Source organism: Motacilla alba, chromosome 20, assembly GCF_015832195.1.
Source record: "Motacilla alba alba isolate MOTALB_02 chromosome 20, Motacilla_alba_V1.0_pri, whole genome shotgun sequence".
NCBI classification, from domain to species: Eukaryota; Metazoa; Chordata; class Aves; order Passeriformes; family Motacillidae; genus Motacilla; species Motacilla alba.
The window spans coordinates 7,653,311-7,669,092 of record NC_052035.1 but is presented as its reverse complement, the minus strand read 5'-3'; the positions used below and the strand labels follow the sequence as shown (position 1 = coordinate 7,669,092).

Genomic DNA, 15,782 nt, shown 5'->3' with positions numbered 1-15,782 from the left:
CACAGGCTCCTCAGCACGTGTGGGCAGTTCCCCATCCTGTCCCAGCTCTTTCCACATTTCTCTCATGATGCCATGGCTCAAGCCCCCCTGCAGCCACGTGCTGGGGCTACCAGGTACTACAGGGATGAGGCTCGGGCAGTTCTGCTCCTTGGGCTGTGAGCAGTGCAGGCACATTTGCCACTGGCAAGAAAATCTGAATACATCTTTGTTCTCTGGTGCCATAACCTGCCCGTTTGCCATCTGCAAGGAAATCCGGACACATCTGTGTTCCCTGGTGCCCTTGCCGGCCCGGGAATTCCCCTGGCAGCTTGTACCAGTGCCAGAGGCAGGACTGCTGCTGCTCTCCAGCCTTCCACTGGCAGGTGTATGGAGCCTGGGGAACCATGATGCAAAACCCGTGGGCACAGCACAAAAAGTGAGAGCAGCCTGCCTGCGTTTGGAGAGAACATGGAAAGAGAAGTCATCAGCCCAGAATAAAACCTTCCATACCCATTTCCAGACAGGACTGGGCAGTGGTCAGAACCGGTGGCAACTGAGGTTGTCCCTACACCAACAGGGACATCAGCACAGAGAGGTCACGGTAGGCATCAGGGCCTGCCACGACATCGACCAGCTTCTCCCTGTGCAGAATCTCCTCCTTAAGCCTCTTGGCCATGCATCCTGCCAGCAAAGGAGAAGGCTCTCGTGAGGCAGTGCCTCCCTTACTCCCCCGCAGCCCTTGCAGCTGCTCTCAGCCCAGGCAAAGGCGGCTGCTGCCAGTGGCACTCAGGCGATGCAGCCCGGCCGTACCCAGGATCCCGACGCGCAGCGGAGCACGAGCCTGGCGCCGCCGGCCCTTCAGCGCCTTGAGGTGCTGCAGACGCTTCCAGATGGCCTGCTCTGCCTTCTCCCTGCGGAGCCAGCACAGCGCCCTATTCCAGCTGCTGCTCCTGCACACAGCCCCAGCCTAAGTGGCCCAAGTGCCCTGTGAGGACAATTCAGCTAAAGGCACGGATTCGAATGGCACCTGAGAGTGCCCTTTGTGGCGGGGGGATTATGTCTCGCCTCTGTCTTATCTGCTATCACTTTGCTTGCCCGACAGCATCTCCACTGCACAAACACTTTAGGGACTAAGCTCTTGGGGACAACAAATGCCCTGGCCACAGCACCCAGGGCTGCTCCAGGCACGGAGCAGCCGCAGCCTCGGGCCAGGGACGGCGAGGCCCCGCCGCCGCCTCCGCCCCTCAGCGCCGCGTTCCGCCCCGCCGCCATTCCGGGCCCGCCCCGCTGCTGGGCGGTGCCGCCGCGGGAATCGCAAAATCACGGAATTAATTAGGCTGGAAAGGACCTCCGAGGTCATCGAGTTCAGCCTGTGACCCAGAAGCACCATTTCCACTAAAGCAGGGCACTGAGCGCTATGTCCAGTCTTCCCTTAAACACCTCCAGGGACGGGGACTCCATCACCTCCCTGGGCTGCCCATTTCCAATGCCTAATGACCCTTTCTGTGAAAGAATTTTCCCTAATATCCAACGTAGATGTCCCCTGGTGCAGCTTAAGACCACGTCCTCTTATCCTGTCCCTTGTTCCCTGGGAGCAGAGCCTGACCCCCACCTGGCTGCTCCCTCCTGTCAGGGAGCTGAGAGGGTGAGAAGGTCGCCCCTGAGCCTCCCTTCTTCCAGGCTGAGCCCCCTCAGCCTCTCCTGGTGCTCCAGCTTCTTCCCTGGCTCCCATGCCCTTCTCTGGACATGATCCAGCACCCCCATGTCCTTCGTGGAGGGAGGGACCCAGAACTGGACAAAGCACAAACCCTTCCCTGGTCCTGTTTCCCCACTGTGGCTGATACAGGCCAGGATGACCCTGGCCTTGTTGGCCACCTGGTGCTCATGTTCAGCTGCTGTTGACAGCACCCCCAGGGCCTTTTCCACTGTGCTCTTTCCAGCTACTCTGCCCCAAGGCTGGAGTGAAGGCACAGGACAGCAGGACACAGGTGTTCCGTGGTGCCTCGCCATGGCCATGGAAACAGCCCAGCAAAGTGGTCCTGATCCAGCTCCCATCTGGCCCAGTGCAGCCCCAAGCACAGACAGTGACACCAACAGCACAGCCCCAGCACCAACGCCTTTATTGCTGCTCAGACGGAGGAGGGGAGGGGGTGGCCCAGGACAGGGGACCCCCAGCTCATGGTAGCACCAGGTGAGACCCCAGCAGGGAGGATGGAGGGTCTGGGCCAAGGCAGCAGTGCAGGACAGTGGCAGGACTTGTGGTCTTTGGCTCAGGCAGGGAAGGGAACGTGGTAAATGGAGTATATTTAGTGCCGAAGGGCTCTCATCACCTCATCTTCATCCCCGGCGCTGGAAGCGAACGTCTGCTCCAAGCAGCAGGAAATTCTGGGAGAAAGAGAGAAAGGGCTGGGCTGCTACAGCCCCTGGCAGCTGCACTGCCCAGCACCCACCACATCCCTGAAGGGAGAATGGACTGGGACATGTGGCACTGTCAACACCTGTGCCTGTTTTTCCCCCATAGGCTCTGGAGGCATTTCAGTGCCACATCTCACTACAGCTTTTCAGCATCCCCACGGTGACCCTGCTTTGGGGTTTCGCCAAGGCACCCCACAATAGGGGCTTTCTCTGCTCCCCTGGATCTGTTACAGCTGCTCACAGCTGAGCAAGCAGGGGCTGCATCCTACCAGGCATCACAGCATCCATCCAGGCACTGCCAGTCAGGGAGAGTGGGGATTTGGGGCTGACACTGCTATAAAAAGCATCATTGCAAACTCGGACCCCAGGCTTAAAACTGAAGAACGATGTGGTGCCATCCCAGACAACCAAAATGCAGCCAGGAATAGCAGGGAACTGGTTTGCTGCTGAGAGCTGCCATCCATCACATCCTAGCACAGCTGAGGGAACTGGATTTGGAGGCTGTGCTGGCAAGCAGGGCTTTGTGGGCAGTAGCATGGTCCCCAGCTGCTCCCTCTCACTCACCTGGTGGAACCTCACAAGGATATTGGAGAGCTGGATCCTCTCCAGAAGTGGCAGAGGGAAACCCTCATCTAAGCGAGCTGGAAGAGACAACACATGTGTCTGCATTGGGATGGGAATGGGAGTCAGGTATGGAGGGGCTTGACTGCTGGCCAACAAGCAAAGCTGAGTTAATAGAAGAAATAACAATTGATGATTTTTAAGAGTATCCATAGCAAGGAAGAAGACAAGGCCATCAGCACACAAACAACTTTAAAAAGATACATGAAAATCTTTGTAAGCTAGACTACGTGCGTAAGTAACTGTATATACGTGCCTTATTAAATTTCTCTAAAACTTTTGCTAATTATAATATGTTAATTGCTTTATACCAATGAATATGATAATTAATTGTAATGTAATTAGTAACTTAAAATCACGCTTTGTTAAAAATATATAAGCTGGAGAACAGGCAAACTAAAAAACTTTTTTCTTCTTAAGCCCTAATCACGTATGTACATGTCACATCCAACCTAACAATAACAGTCAAGGGAGCATGGAGCACTCAGAGAAGATGGCCACCTCCTTCCCCCAGCCCTTTCCTCTCCTCCACTGCTCCTGGGGCAGGCAGAAGCAACTCCTCCCAAGCTCCACTAAAGGGCTGCATGTTGTGCCATGACAGCTCCCCTGGCCACTCCTGCCACCAGCCCCACTCTGGTCTGAGCTGCTGGCGAGGCAGGAGATGCAGGGATTCGGGGAGAGGGTCTGGAAAGCATTAGGATCTGCATAGGGCTCATTTTTTCCATTGCGTTTGCTGCTGGGAGCCTGTCAGAGCAGCAAGAGGCTCCCACCGCTTCACTGCCGCCTCCTGCACGCACTTTTCCCTGCATCAGCCTTGGCAATGAGGATTTAATTAGTGAGCTGAGACCACTTGGATGGAGCAACGTGAGTGGAGGGTGCTCCAGAAACCCCCTTCCCCCCAGTAGGTTCTCACCATTAAGACGTGGGAGCAGGGTATGGGAAGTCAGGATGTTCATTAAGGACTGCATCATTCGCACCTGGGGAGTGGGGAGAGGGGTAGGAAAAGTTTTAGTCTGCAGGACTGGAGACATGCAGGTACTTGAGGATAATTAGAAAAAGGAGATGAAGAGTGGGATGGGCACACACTTTGCCAGAGCCCAGCAGCTTTGTCTGTTCACACTGGCAGTGCAGGAAATGTTGGGGTGAGAGCAGCAAGGGATCAAGCTCCGCATCCTTTCCCAGCCTTGCAGGCTGAGGCAGGAGGTGGCTGCAGGGTCAGTGTGGGGTCCCATATTGGGAGGCAGCGGGGAATGACTCCCTGTCCTGGCCCCCAGCAGGCTGCCAGCTCCATGCTGGGGGCTGTGGTCATGGTCAAGGACAGCTCACCTGGAAACTGCCGACAGCTGAATCCTTCAGAGAGAGCCTGATCCTGCACAGGGACAGAAGTGGTGCTGTGGAGGATGGGCCAAGGGAGGGAGCGATTGCACCCATCGATGGCCATGCAGATCCCACTCCCTCCAGCCCCAGCTCCTTCTCTCCACAGCAAGCCCACATCCCAGGGACCTCCCCATGCCCTCTCTGTCCCTGGGCACCCAAAAGAGAAAGACCCCCAGCCACCCCCTGCCCAGTCGGTGGCTGCTCCCCTCTGTACCTGCCCACATCCAGGCTCCCAACTATGCGGCCGGATCTCACGTTGATGACAGCGGACACGTTCCCTGTCTGGGGAGAGAGCACAGAGCTCTGGCAGTGCTCACCCCACCTCACCCCAAAGCAGACACCCAGGGCAACGGCTCTGACCAGCTGAAACACACCACTGCCCATCCAGGGGCGTGTCTGCATCCAGTATTAAACCTGGCATTTGTCGGCTCAGGAATTGATCACATGGGGACACCCTCACTGTGCCTTGACAGCACCTGGCAGCTCCCCTGGCAGGATCTGGGCAACAGGACAGGCCACAGCTCAAACTCCCTTCTGCCCCATCACCACAGGCTGTGTCTGAACTCACCAGGCTGAGGAGGAAGAGAGGAGCCAGGCTGGAGTTGGGAAGGATGGCATAAGCCTGGACATCCACAATGGGCTGGAACGAGATTCCTCCTGGTCCAATAGTCAGGAATGGAGCAGTGGGAGTTGACAGCCTGAACTTCATTGGCATGTTTGGGTACTTCTCCTCCAGCTGTGTGGGAGTAGGGAGAGGATGGGAATGATGGCACAAACCCCCAGGCCTGAGGGAGAGCACCTGGCACAGAGCAAAGCCTGTGTGTGCAAGAGCTCTGGGCAGGCAGGGCCAGACTGCTCACCTGGGGAATGAAGGCTGAGAAGACTGAGGTGTTCAAGTGGAATCCTGCATCCTTTGGGATCTGCAGGGAGAGGACTGGGTCACACTTGGCCAATGTGGCACAGAGGAGCCCATGGCATCTCCAAGTGCTGCCATATCTGAGAGCCCAGCCCCATCCCACAGCCCCCAGCTCTCTCACTGGGGCTTCTCCAGGATTGCTGGCTGCTCCCGGAGCACCTCAGCAAATGGAACCTCTTTCCCAGCCCTGTCCCACTGGTGCCACTCACCATGGCCTCTGTGATTTCAAAGACCAGTGCCCCGGCCTTGTGGTAGGCAATGCCAGCTGTGTTGAAGAAGTAGCTGGAGGCTCCAAAGTAAACCATGCGCTCGTGATCCGAGGGGAAGGCCAGCGGCAGCGGTGAGAAGGGGACGGTGGAGCGGTGGGCCAGGGAGTAGAATTCACCCTGGGAGGAGGGAGAGATGTGGAGAAGGGGTGCAAATAGCTGTGGGGCTCACCTGCTGACTCAGGCTGGCAAACAGCATTTGCAGCAGGTACCAAAACCTTGGTTCCCACCTGCCTTTGGCAATGGCATTGGCCAAATCAAGTGTTCCCAGGGCTGCCTCTCACCTTCAGGTCTGCATCCAGGGACTGGGCAGTAGTTCTTGGGGGTGCCACCAAGGAATAATCGATCCCAATCTTGTCAGCTATCCTGCTTGTGACTGCAAACACAACGAGGAGATATGAGTAAGGAGATGGTCAGGCAAGCTGGGAGCAGATGGCCTCCACTGGCATCTGGGCATTGCCATAATTTGGCTTCCTGTTGCATCAACTCACTACCAACTGCTGTTCTGCTTGCTTCTGCTAGGAAGCAAAACCCCCCACTTTTCTCCTGACTTTTTCACAGCCATCTCCTGGACCTCAGGAGTGGCCTGGTTCCCCCAGCTAAAGCAGCCTGAGCCCCTGACAGTGCTTGGGCACAGATTCTGTAGGAATTTCCACAGCCAGACAGGACACACAGTGATTTGTCTCTGCTGAGGAGGTGCTCCCCAGCTCCCAGCTTGGGTGCTTGAACACCAAGAGATGGGACACAAAGTAAAACGTTCCTCATGCCTGGGAAAAAGCTAGGAACAGCTGTTCCCAAACCCACTTACAGATCCCAGTACCTGGCAATGTCCGGATGTACGTCTGGAGCTCATTGTGCACAGACTTGGCCACAATGTCACACACCTGTGGGACAGAAAGGCCACAGAGCTGAGCAGGGCCAGCCGGGTCACAGCCACACTCCCAGCTCCATGACAAAGCCTGCTTAAGTGAATGAGCACACAGTGATGATTGCCTCCATTCATCAGGCAGCACATTGAGTGTCCAAGACACAAGCAGGGTCTATAGCTACAAGCATCTGCTTGCAGCAATTTCCCCTTGGTCCAGTTCAGCTCTGGGGAGACCCTTGGAAGGAATCTCATGTGGCCCACGCAGCAATGAACCGTTCTGAGCAGCCAGGGCCTGGCCGAAAAAGAGCATCAGAGAGGATTAACCCACCCCGCAGGGGCAGGAGCACTGACTGCCCTGAAGCTGAGCTTTGCTGAGCTCCTACAACTCTGTGTGCCAGGACAGGAGAGTGCATCCCTCTGCCTCTGTCATCCACAAGTAAAGCCCTGGCATTTGTGGGGATTTTATTGCTGGCTTATCACTACCCTGGGAAATATACTGTGGGGCACTGTCCTGCAGATGGCTGAGGAAATCTGCACAAGCTCCTTTCAATGTTTTCACTGTAACATCACAGCAACCGCGGGCAGGATCTGTCTGTCATCTGTCTGACTGGGCATGCAGCCTATAGAGCTGGTGGTGAGATGCAGCACTGCAGAGGGGCAGCGACCACACTGACAGAGATGAGGAGGAGGAGGCACCACAGCCTTGGGCATGGCCTTAGTGACAGCAGGTTACAGCTCTTCCCTGTCCCCAGTGATATTTTTCTGTCTGTGCTGGAAATGCTCCATTTGCTGCCTGTGAGGATGTTGCTGAAGGCAGAAGAATGCAGTCCCAGTGACTGGGATTTCCCCATGACCGGCATTTCCCTGTGACCTGGATTTCCCTGTAAAGGGGATCTCCCTGGGAATGGAGTCCCAGAACTGGGGGTTCTGGAACTGCCAAAGCATTGCAGCAACGGCTGGAGGCAGACACAGGCTGCCTGGCCTGGGCTGAGGCCCTGCTGTGCCCAGGGTGCAGCTCAGTCCCTGCCCCTGCCCTCTCCTGCCCTTTGCCCCTCACACCATGACTCCACAAAGACAATGGAGAATGTGTGTGGGGCACAGGGGGTTTGGAGAAGGAGAGGACAGTGGGGTCCCTTTGCAGTCCCAGAGCTGTCCTCCTTCCAGGGGACAAAACAGCAGAAAAGGCCTCTGAGCCCTGGTGTTGCTGCTGCTGCCAGACCATCTGCTGCCACGGGGGACTTGGGAACGGTGTTGCATGGAATTGGGAATAGTGCCTGGGCAGGATGGGATCTGCTGCAGGAATGGGATTTGTCTGTTCTCCAACTGCCTCCTTCCCAAGCAAGGTTTGCATCCAGAGAGGCTGTAACTCATGCCAGTTATCCTTGTAGTAATTACTGCTAACAGCTTGTTTCCATGTCTTCTTGCAGGTCTCCTGCATGTCAGTGTCTGTAGTAGGCAGCGGTACCAGTGCTCCCTGACCTCCCTCAGTAAAACAAAACACCAAATGTCTGAAATCCAGGAATGAGAGTTTTCCCCCAAGTGCTCCCCAAAGCCCTCCAGAATATGGCTGGTTAAAGGACAGCTCTGATCAGGTTACAATGAGTTTGGCTGAGATATAAGATCTAATTAACTGACCACATGGAAAGAAAAGTCTTTGTTAATTAGGAACCAATTATGCTGGGCTTTGGCAAAGGCTTCAGGTTTCAAATTCAAATGGTGAAACTGAGTCACTCTATGCTATGGAGCCTGAGATGCCCTGCCTTTGGTTTTACTAAATTGGAAACACAGTCATGTGCTCTGGCCATAGTTACACCCCTACTTCTGATTCTTCCAGGACATCAACCACAAGTGAGGGCTAAAGACCACCAGAAAACGCAGGGCCCTGCCCTCCACTGCTCACATACCTTGTCTTCCAAAATCTTTCGCAACTTGGACTCAATAGCGCTGTGGAACAGGTTGTAAAGCCACCTGCAGAGAAACAGAGACAGAAGCCCTGTCTAGGTCAGATCCATGCCGCAGAAGTATGTGCCCAGGAAAGGGAGAACCTAGAAATGCAAGACCCTGGGAATATCATTCTCACACCAATTTGGCATCTGGCTTTGCCTCAGGGTTTACATTTGCAAACGGACTTACTGGTAAACCACAGAAGTCTGGTATCTGCCTTAACCACACCCACGCCCTTAAATGTGCAGCCACAGCAGGAGAAATTCAAGCCAGATTTAAGACCAGGCATTTGTTGGCAAACCTCAGATTTGCCAACAACCTACTCCTCACACCAGGGCCCCATTCCAATGGCAGAACAACATTCGCATAGCAGGTGGGCTAACACACAGTGTTTCCAGACCTTCCAGTGAAGTCACATACCCAAGCTTGCCCGAAAAGAGCACCCGGACTTTGGAGATGTCGGCACTGCAGCCCGCGGTGCTGATGGTGGGCCTCCCAGTGGTGTCACTGCCCAGCCTCAGGATGATTTTCATGTAGATATTTTCCACCTTCAGGTCAAAAGATCCATGGTCTCGACTGCTGGTAGAGGGAGACGAGAAAGGAAAGTTTGTCAATGCCAAGGTCTAGTGAAGAGACCTCAAATCTGCTTCAGGATGCATCAGTCTGGATCAGTCTCCCCCTTGTATGCTGCATCCAGAGGAGATTGGGAAAAAAACTCAGGGAAACCAAATTTCACTGGCTCATAAACTAGGAGAGGTAACCTTTAAACAGAGAGGTGTGAGAGCCAGTAGGGGTGGTGGAAGACAGACCTGAGGGTCCATGTATAGCTGCCCGTTCATGTGCCTTGTTCCTGCCTCCCACCCTGTTTTATCCATCATATCTGGGGGAGCAAAGTGACAGCTGCCCAAAACACAAGGGAGAGGGAGAGGAGAAAAAACCTGTCCAGATCCAGAGTGGGAGACACAGAGTGGGTGCCTGAATAGGGAGAGGAAGAGCTGGGCACTCACATAAAGAGAAACTTCACCCGCCAATCTCCATCCAGCTCGGCAAAGGCATTGGAGATGGAGACCTGCAGGCCCACGTTGGAGATCGGGGTAATCCGTGAGTATGGTAAGTGGAAATCACGAAGGCGCAGTCTAAAAATATACAAATAAAAAGTCATGTTACAGTGGTTCCTCACTCCCAAGCACAAGGCTAGGGAGGGAAGGGGGGAAGGGAGACAGTCAGGGAGGGAAGGAGGACGCGCAGGATGGAGTCCCTGCACTGGCAGCATCTCCAGCTGCAGTTCTGCTGCTGCAAAGCTACGCCAGGCAGGAACACAGAGCAGAGCGGCACCTTTGGGAATGTGGCCCTTGCAGCCACCCAAGGCAGCTCCAAATGCTGCACTGCAGGAGCACAGAGGCACCTGGGCAGCAGGGAGCTGCCATTTCCACAGGGACTGGGCTCCTGCTTCATGTAGGAATGTGTGCCCTGGTCCCACGGGCAAAGCCATCTCCACTACCCAGGCTGTGATTGCACACAGTGCACCCATGCCCAGAGTGCCATGACCCTGGTTCCCTTTTTCCCCTTGGCCAAGGAGTGAAACAGGAACATGCACCAAGGACAGGACCAACAACCCAGGGGTATGTGGAGGGGACGGAGGGGACAGGATGGTCCTCACTGCTCCAGGGGGCCCCAACCTCCCGCACTCCTCATGCCCGTCATCTGGATTGGGGGGCAGTGGGTGGCTTCAGGTCACTGGCAGGGCTTACCTGGACAGCTCATAGTGTACCTTCCCGACACGCAAGACACGAGAGTCCCCCGAGAAGTCTGGCAGCTTCAGCTGGGCCAGCTTCTTCTCCAGGATGGTGATCCCCTGCTGTTGGGCTGCAGGGACACAGGGACAGCATGACTCCACCACTGCTACAGGAGCTGGAGCACACAGTGGGCATGCAGCAGAAGGATCAGAGGAGAGATCCCGGTGATGCTGCCTCCCAGGCTGGCTTTAAAGCAAACCTCCATGCACAGAGCCCTGTGAGCACACAGGCAATGCTGCCTGGTGCCCTGCTTGCAGCCCCAGGGCAAGGCGGTGTTCAGAGAAAGGAGAGAGGTGTCCCAGGCCTCACTTTCCAGGCTGCCAACCAGGCGAGGTGTGTGGGAGGTCCAAGGCACTGGGCTGTTCCATGCCCATTGCCAGCAGGCGAAGATGGATGAAATTTATGTCCAGGGAGCAGCACAGCATCAGTGGGTGCTGCACCCCAGCCTCTGTCTGAGAAAGGGAGTCACGTTCTCTCCCACACGGCTGGCAGAACTGCCTGGTAAATGAGCTGTTTCTCACACAGTGTATTTCAATCCATAACTGCGCTCTGCTGGAGCCGGGGCTCTGCCTGCCTCGATAAAACCAGCACGGGGCCAATCCATCTCTGTCACTGCCCCTCCCTAAACTCCCCAACTCCTCTCTCCTCTGCAGCTCCCTCCTCCAGGGCTCACGGCTCGGCTGCCTGGATGTGCTCTGGGATCAGCCCCCTCCTGCTGTGCCAGCCTCCCACACTGCCTGGCTGCAGCTCCCCGAGACCCCACAGGGCTGGTCCCCTCTGCAGGGTCTCCATCAAGCTGTGGAGTGGTGGGCAGGCAGGTGCAGCAGGGGAAGCCCCGGCCAAGGGTGCATTTGGCACTCCTGTCCAAGGATTTCCCCACCCTGGACCTGTGCGCCTCACATGGACACCCATGGCCAACGACCCCCATCCTGCTCCAGGACCCTGCACTTCTCACAGGGGACCTGGCTCCACACCTCTGCCACCAGCACATCTGTGAAGAGAGAAATCAGAAGCAGAACCCACCGTAGTCCAAGCCTGCCTGGGTGATCCTCACCACGAAGCCAGGGTTGGTGGCTGTGGTGAGTGCCAGGCACAAGGTCAGTGCCCCACAAGCCACAGCCACGCTCTGCATTCCCATCCTGGCTTCCCGTAATGCTGTGCTATGCAGGGCTCTCCCTGCCCACACCACCTTTATATCCCTGCCAAAAAGGGAACTGCTAGTCAGGGTGGGGTGAGGAGCCACGGGGGGCGTCCCCAGGACTTCCTGCTTGGCCACCACCCTGCTCCGCTGTGCTGCTGGCACCATGACCTGGCCGAGCACAGAGGCACACCTGGTGCCTCTCACCAAAAGCAGGGAAGGAGCAGTGGAAACTGGGAACCAAGAGCTCAGTTTCAGCTCTCTGTCACTGCCAGCAGTCCCTGCCTGTGGCATCCCCAGTGGACCAGAGCTGGGTTTGGCACTGGCAGCTGAGCCTGACAGAGCCACATTCCTGCAGCCTGCAGCCAGCAAAAGCAGGGAACAGCCTGGGCTGCCCAGGAGCAATGTCCCAGCCCTGCTGCTCTCCATCTCTGACCCTGTCCCATGGCTCTCCCGGCTACTCTGTGAGCTGCTTCTGTCTCACCAAGGACCTGCCAAAGGCACCAGAGCAGCCGTGGGGCGCCAGAGCAGCCTCGGGGCACAGCAGTGGCTGAAGAAGGCAGGTGACAGCTTCTCACCTCATGTGAGCACATCCCAGGGACCCCCACAGCCAGCAGGGCTGGCAAAGGAGCACCTGCCTGGGCTGGGCAGCTGCACCACGGTCACCACCTCAGTGCAGTGCCCTGCACCTCCAGACCCTGTCACAGGGCTCCTGCACAGAGCAGCCACACACAGGAGGAGACATCCATCACCCCAGGGTCAAGCTCCAAAGACAACACTTCTGAGGCCGGATCTGTCCCAGCTCTTGTCATGATGGCTGGAGATAGGAATGAAGCTGGGTGCAGCCAGGCAGGTGTGAGAGGGGAACACCCCTGTGCCCCTCCAGCCAGGAGAGCTGGGCTGGCTGGTCTCTCATTGCAGGACAAAAGTGAGGGAAGTAGAAATGATTCAGTTACTTTCATTTCCTGTTGGGGTCCAGGCAAAGGAAACCCATGGCTGCTGATGCAGGCAGATCTCATGCTGGATCCAAGGAAGTCCTGGCTGCCAGAGGCAACATCCTTGAGCCAATAAGGATGTTGTGAAATGCAGCTGTTGCTCAAGCACAGCAATCCCTTGGTGATGCAGGCTCAGGAGACAACAAGGGATGAGGCCATGTAGTGTGTGCTAGAGGAACTCGGCACGTGGAGATCGAGGATAGAGAGACCGAGGCATTCTGTTCCCCTTTGCCTTTTGTCCCACAAGTTTTCAGCAGGGTCATTTACAGGCTGCCTGGCAGACAACCAGTAAATGCCCACCAGGCTTGTATGAGTGGCTACGGCTTTTGAACAGGGCATTGCAGTCAATGTCAGCTCTAGGACCTGGGAAACAGGCACGTGGCAAGGATGGTGCCTGCAGAGAGAGACAAACCACCCAGGGAAGAGCTGTGTCCCACAGGCACCCACCATCACCACTCACAGGCTGTGACTCTCCATCAGTGCCAGCCCGATCCATCGCTGGGAGCCAGGAGCCTGTGGGCAGAGCTCCTTTTGCCCAGAGCTCCTTTTGCCGGAAAGAAACATGCAAGAACAGAGGAGAAAGGCAAAAGGCCAAATCCCCGCTCACAGCCGCCTTGGCATCGTGACCCTCCCTGTCACCCATCATCAGCTCTTAGCTGAGTCTTGCTCAGTTCAGAGCAGGAGCTCCCAAACCTGCCATGGTGACAACCCCATCTCACTGAAGGGCTGTGTGAAAACAACATTCAAGATGTTCAGGAAGAGCATGGAGGAACAAGAACTTCTCCATAAGGAGAAATGAAATTTTATAAGGAATAGAATAGAGAGGAAGCAAAACCAGGAAGTCTTCCCCACAGCTTTGAGCAAATTTTGAAGTTGAACAGAAAAAAAAGCCTTCAAAGAGCCGAACTCTGACCAAACACTGCTGTGTTTGGCCAGGAGCAGCCAAAACAAATGTAAAGCTCAACATATGTGCCGGTCCCAGTAATGCTTCCTGCAAGTGGTGACAGAGGGAATGGCACATGAAATCCTGCCCTGCTGGCCCCAACCCTTTGGACAGGTAAAGGCTTCTCCTGCTGAGCTGCTTTGCCTGTTCTGGGAGTGTGGGGTCAGCTCCACTGGGGAAAGGCTGGCTCCCCCAGGCTGCTGGAGAAGGAATGGGAATGGTCAGATGGGAACCAGGAGCCCAGGAGGACAGGGACTTGCAGGAGTCCTGTGCTGCTGCTGTCCTTTGCCCAGGACTGCAGGTCAACACCCCTCTCTCCACTGTCCATAGCCCACCCCCTGCTCCCCAGCTCAGGAGTCCCTCTGGCCCCACAGGCTCCTCAGCACGTGTGGGCAGTTCCCCATCCTGTCCCAGCTCTTTCCACATTTCTCTCATGATGCCATGGCTCAAGCCCCCCTGCAGCCACGTGCTGGGGCTACTCAGGGACGACAGGAGCTGGGTTGTGGCTGTGAGCAAGGACACCAGCCATTTCTGCCATCTGCAAGGAAATCCGGACACATCTGTATTGCCCCGTGCCCTTGCCAGCCCGGGAATTCCCCGGGCAGCTTGTACCAGTGCCAGAGGCAGGACTGCTGCTGCTGCTCTCCAGCCTTCCACTGGCCGGTGTATGTGGCCTGGGGAAGCACCAGGGAAAACCCGTGGGCACAGCACAAAAAGTGAGAGCAGCCTGCCTGCGTTTGGAGAGAACTTGGAAAGAGAAGTTGTCAGCCCAAAATAAAACCTCTCTTATGCATTTCCAGCCAGAACAAGTTCATTGTCACCCACAGAAGTGGGCTGTGGTCAGGACATGTGGCAACTGTGGTTGTCCCTGGACCAACAGGGACTTCACCAGAGCTCGGAGAAACCCTGTCATCAAGGTGTGGGGAGCTGCGGCTCCTGCCCACTGCACCGCCTGTGTGGTGTCAAAGTCTGATGCTGTCCACTGTCACCTGCACACCTCTGACAGCCTCTGACCCAGCAGCAACTAAAAATACAGCTGAGGAACATGTGGGAGCTCCTCCACAGTTGTTTTCCCAGCTGCAGGCTCAGCATGACCCAGCCTCAGCTGTTCTTGGAGCTGGGAGGGCTCTGGGCCAGCGTGGGGTCGCTGCTGACGCCAGCCCTGACCACTTCACCCAACACAGACAGTGGGGACACCCAGAGGCCCCAGAGCTCACAGAGTCAGAGCCCCACGGGGCACAGCCAGCAGCAGATGTGGGCATGGCCCCTGGATGTGGGGATGTGGGCAGGAGCCACCAGGGTCCCACTGGCAGCCAGCCCCAGAGACCAGCCCTGATGCTGGGCTCAGCACTCTCACCCTCCCTCCACCCCGACATCCCAGTGACAGCCCAGGGGACCCTCGGGACCAGCACTCAGTGTGTCTCCCCCTGCCAAGGGCTGCATTCCCCCAGACAGGCGGGCTCCTCTCGCAGCACGCCAGCTTGTCACACAGTCTGAGAGCCTCATGGGAGACAAAAGGGGACACAGAGAACCAAAGGGGTTGATTTTGCAGAAAAATAAAAATAAAAATGCAAGAATGGTGACCTCGAGCAGAGCCTAGGGGGATCTGAATGGTGGCTCTGTGCCGGCAGAGGGGCAGGGCAAGAGGCCACATGCAGCCTGTCCCAGCAGCTGCTCGGGACAAACAGGACATGGAGAACAGGAGCAGCAGAGGAGGGTGAGCTCACGGGGTGAGGGGCCCCAGGGGCACCCGGGTGGCCCCCAGAAGCTCTGCTTTTTGCTGGACTTGCTGCCCAGCACCCTGACTCAGCCTTGCTGTCTGAGGCTGGCCAGAGGGCATGGGGAACTGCTTTGGGAGATGTGGGGATGCAAAGCTGGACCCGCTGGTTGCAGCTGCAGGTTGGCCCAGCTGAGCACAGGTGGCAAGAGACACCTCCAGGTGCAGGTGGGGAGCTGCTGCTCTGGGTGCAGGGTGGTGAGGTCTCTCTGGGCTCAGCTCCACATCTCTCTCTTCCTGCTTACCAGTACCACACAGGAATAGATCCGTTGTGCTGGTCCAGGGCACAGTCACGCTGCCCTCCTCCCTGCCCTCAACGCCCTCTCCTGGCCCTGCTATCCATTAAGAGATGCAAGAGCCACAGCCCTTGGGTCCATTTCAGAGGTGACCATGCAATTAAAAAATGTCACAGCCTTGAGTTCACCTTCCCCTGCACTCCGAGGAACTATGAAAAACTTGAAGCTGGTAAGTGAACTAGCACAATTACAGGAGCAATTGGCTGCTGGTGGGGATGGGGAGCTGCCCAGCTGGTCCCAGCTGGCACTGGGGATGCTGGCTTGGAGCCAAGGGCCAGTCCTGCAGTGGGCTCAGCTGGGCACCCCAGCCTGGTACCCATGGCCAAGCCTCTGCCCACCCGCAGGACCAGCATTCGTGATCCACATGGGCAGCGAGAGGCTCTCACCAGCTCCCAAGGAAATGGGAAGCAAAGCGAAGGCCTCACTGGCGCCGTCCTCCCTCCCACACGCC

General features: G+C 56.5%; 1 protein-coding gene across 2 annotated transcripts; it reads right to left on the bottom strand.

The window, feature by feature from the left end:
- Positions 1–2,082: 2,082 nt before the first annotated feature.
- On the bottom strand, positions 2,083–11,338 carry LOC119710392 (bactericidal permeability-increasing protein-like). 2 transcript variants are annotated; one of them, XM_038159386.1, is made up of 15 exons: positions 11,206–11,338; positions 10,138–10,252; positions 9,394–9,522; positions 8,807–8,965; positions 8,347–8,410; positions 6,395–6,458; positions 5,859–5,950; positions 5,518–5,694; positions 5,253–5,312; positions 4,961–5,128; positions 4,607–4,674; positions 4,342–4,384; positions 3,929–3,992; positions 2,959–3,035; positions 2,083–2,364 (listed from the first exon to the last, which is right to left on the bottom strand). In XM_038159386.1, exons 1-15 carry the CDS (start codon positions 11,318–11,320, stop codon positions 2,317–2,319), a joined length of 1,443 nt encoding a protein of 480 aa, XP_038015314.1. In that variant the 5' UTR covers positions 11,321–11,338; the 3' UTR covers positions 2,083–2,316. The 2 variants fall into 2 exon arrangements, with proteins under 2 accessions (XP_038015314.1, XP_038015315.1); XM_038159387.1 differs by having other exon boundaries at positions 8,807–8,962.
- Positions 11,339–15,782: the final 4,444 nt, after the last annotated feature.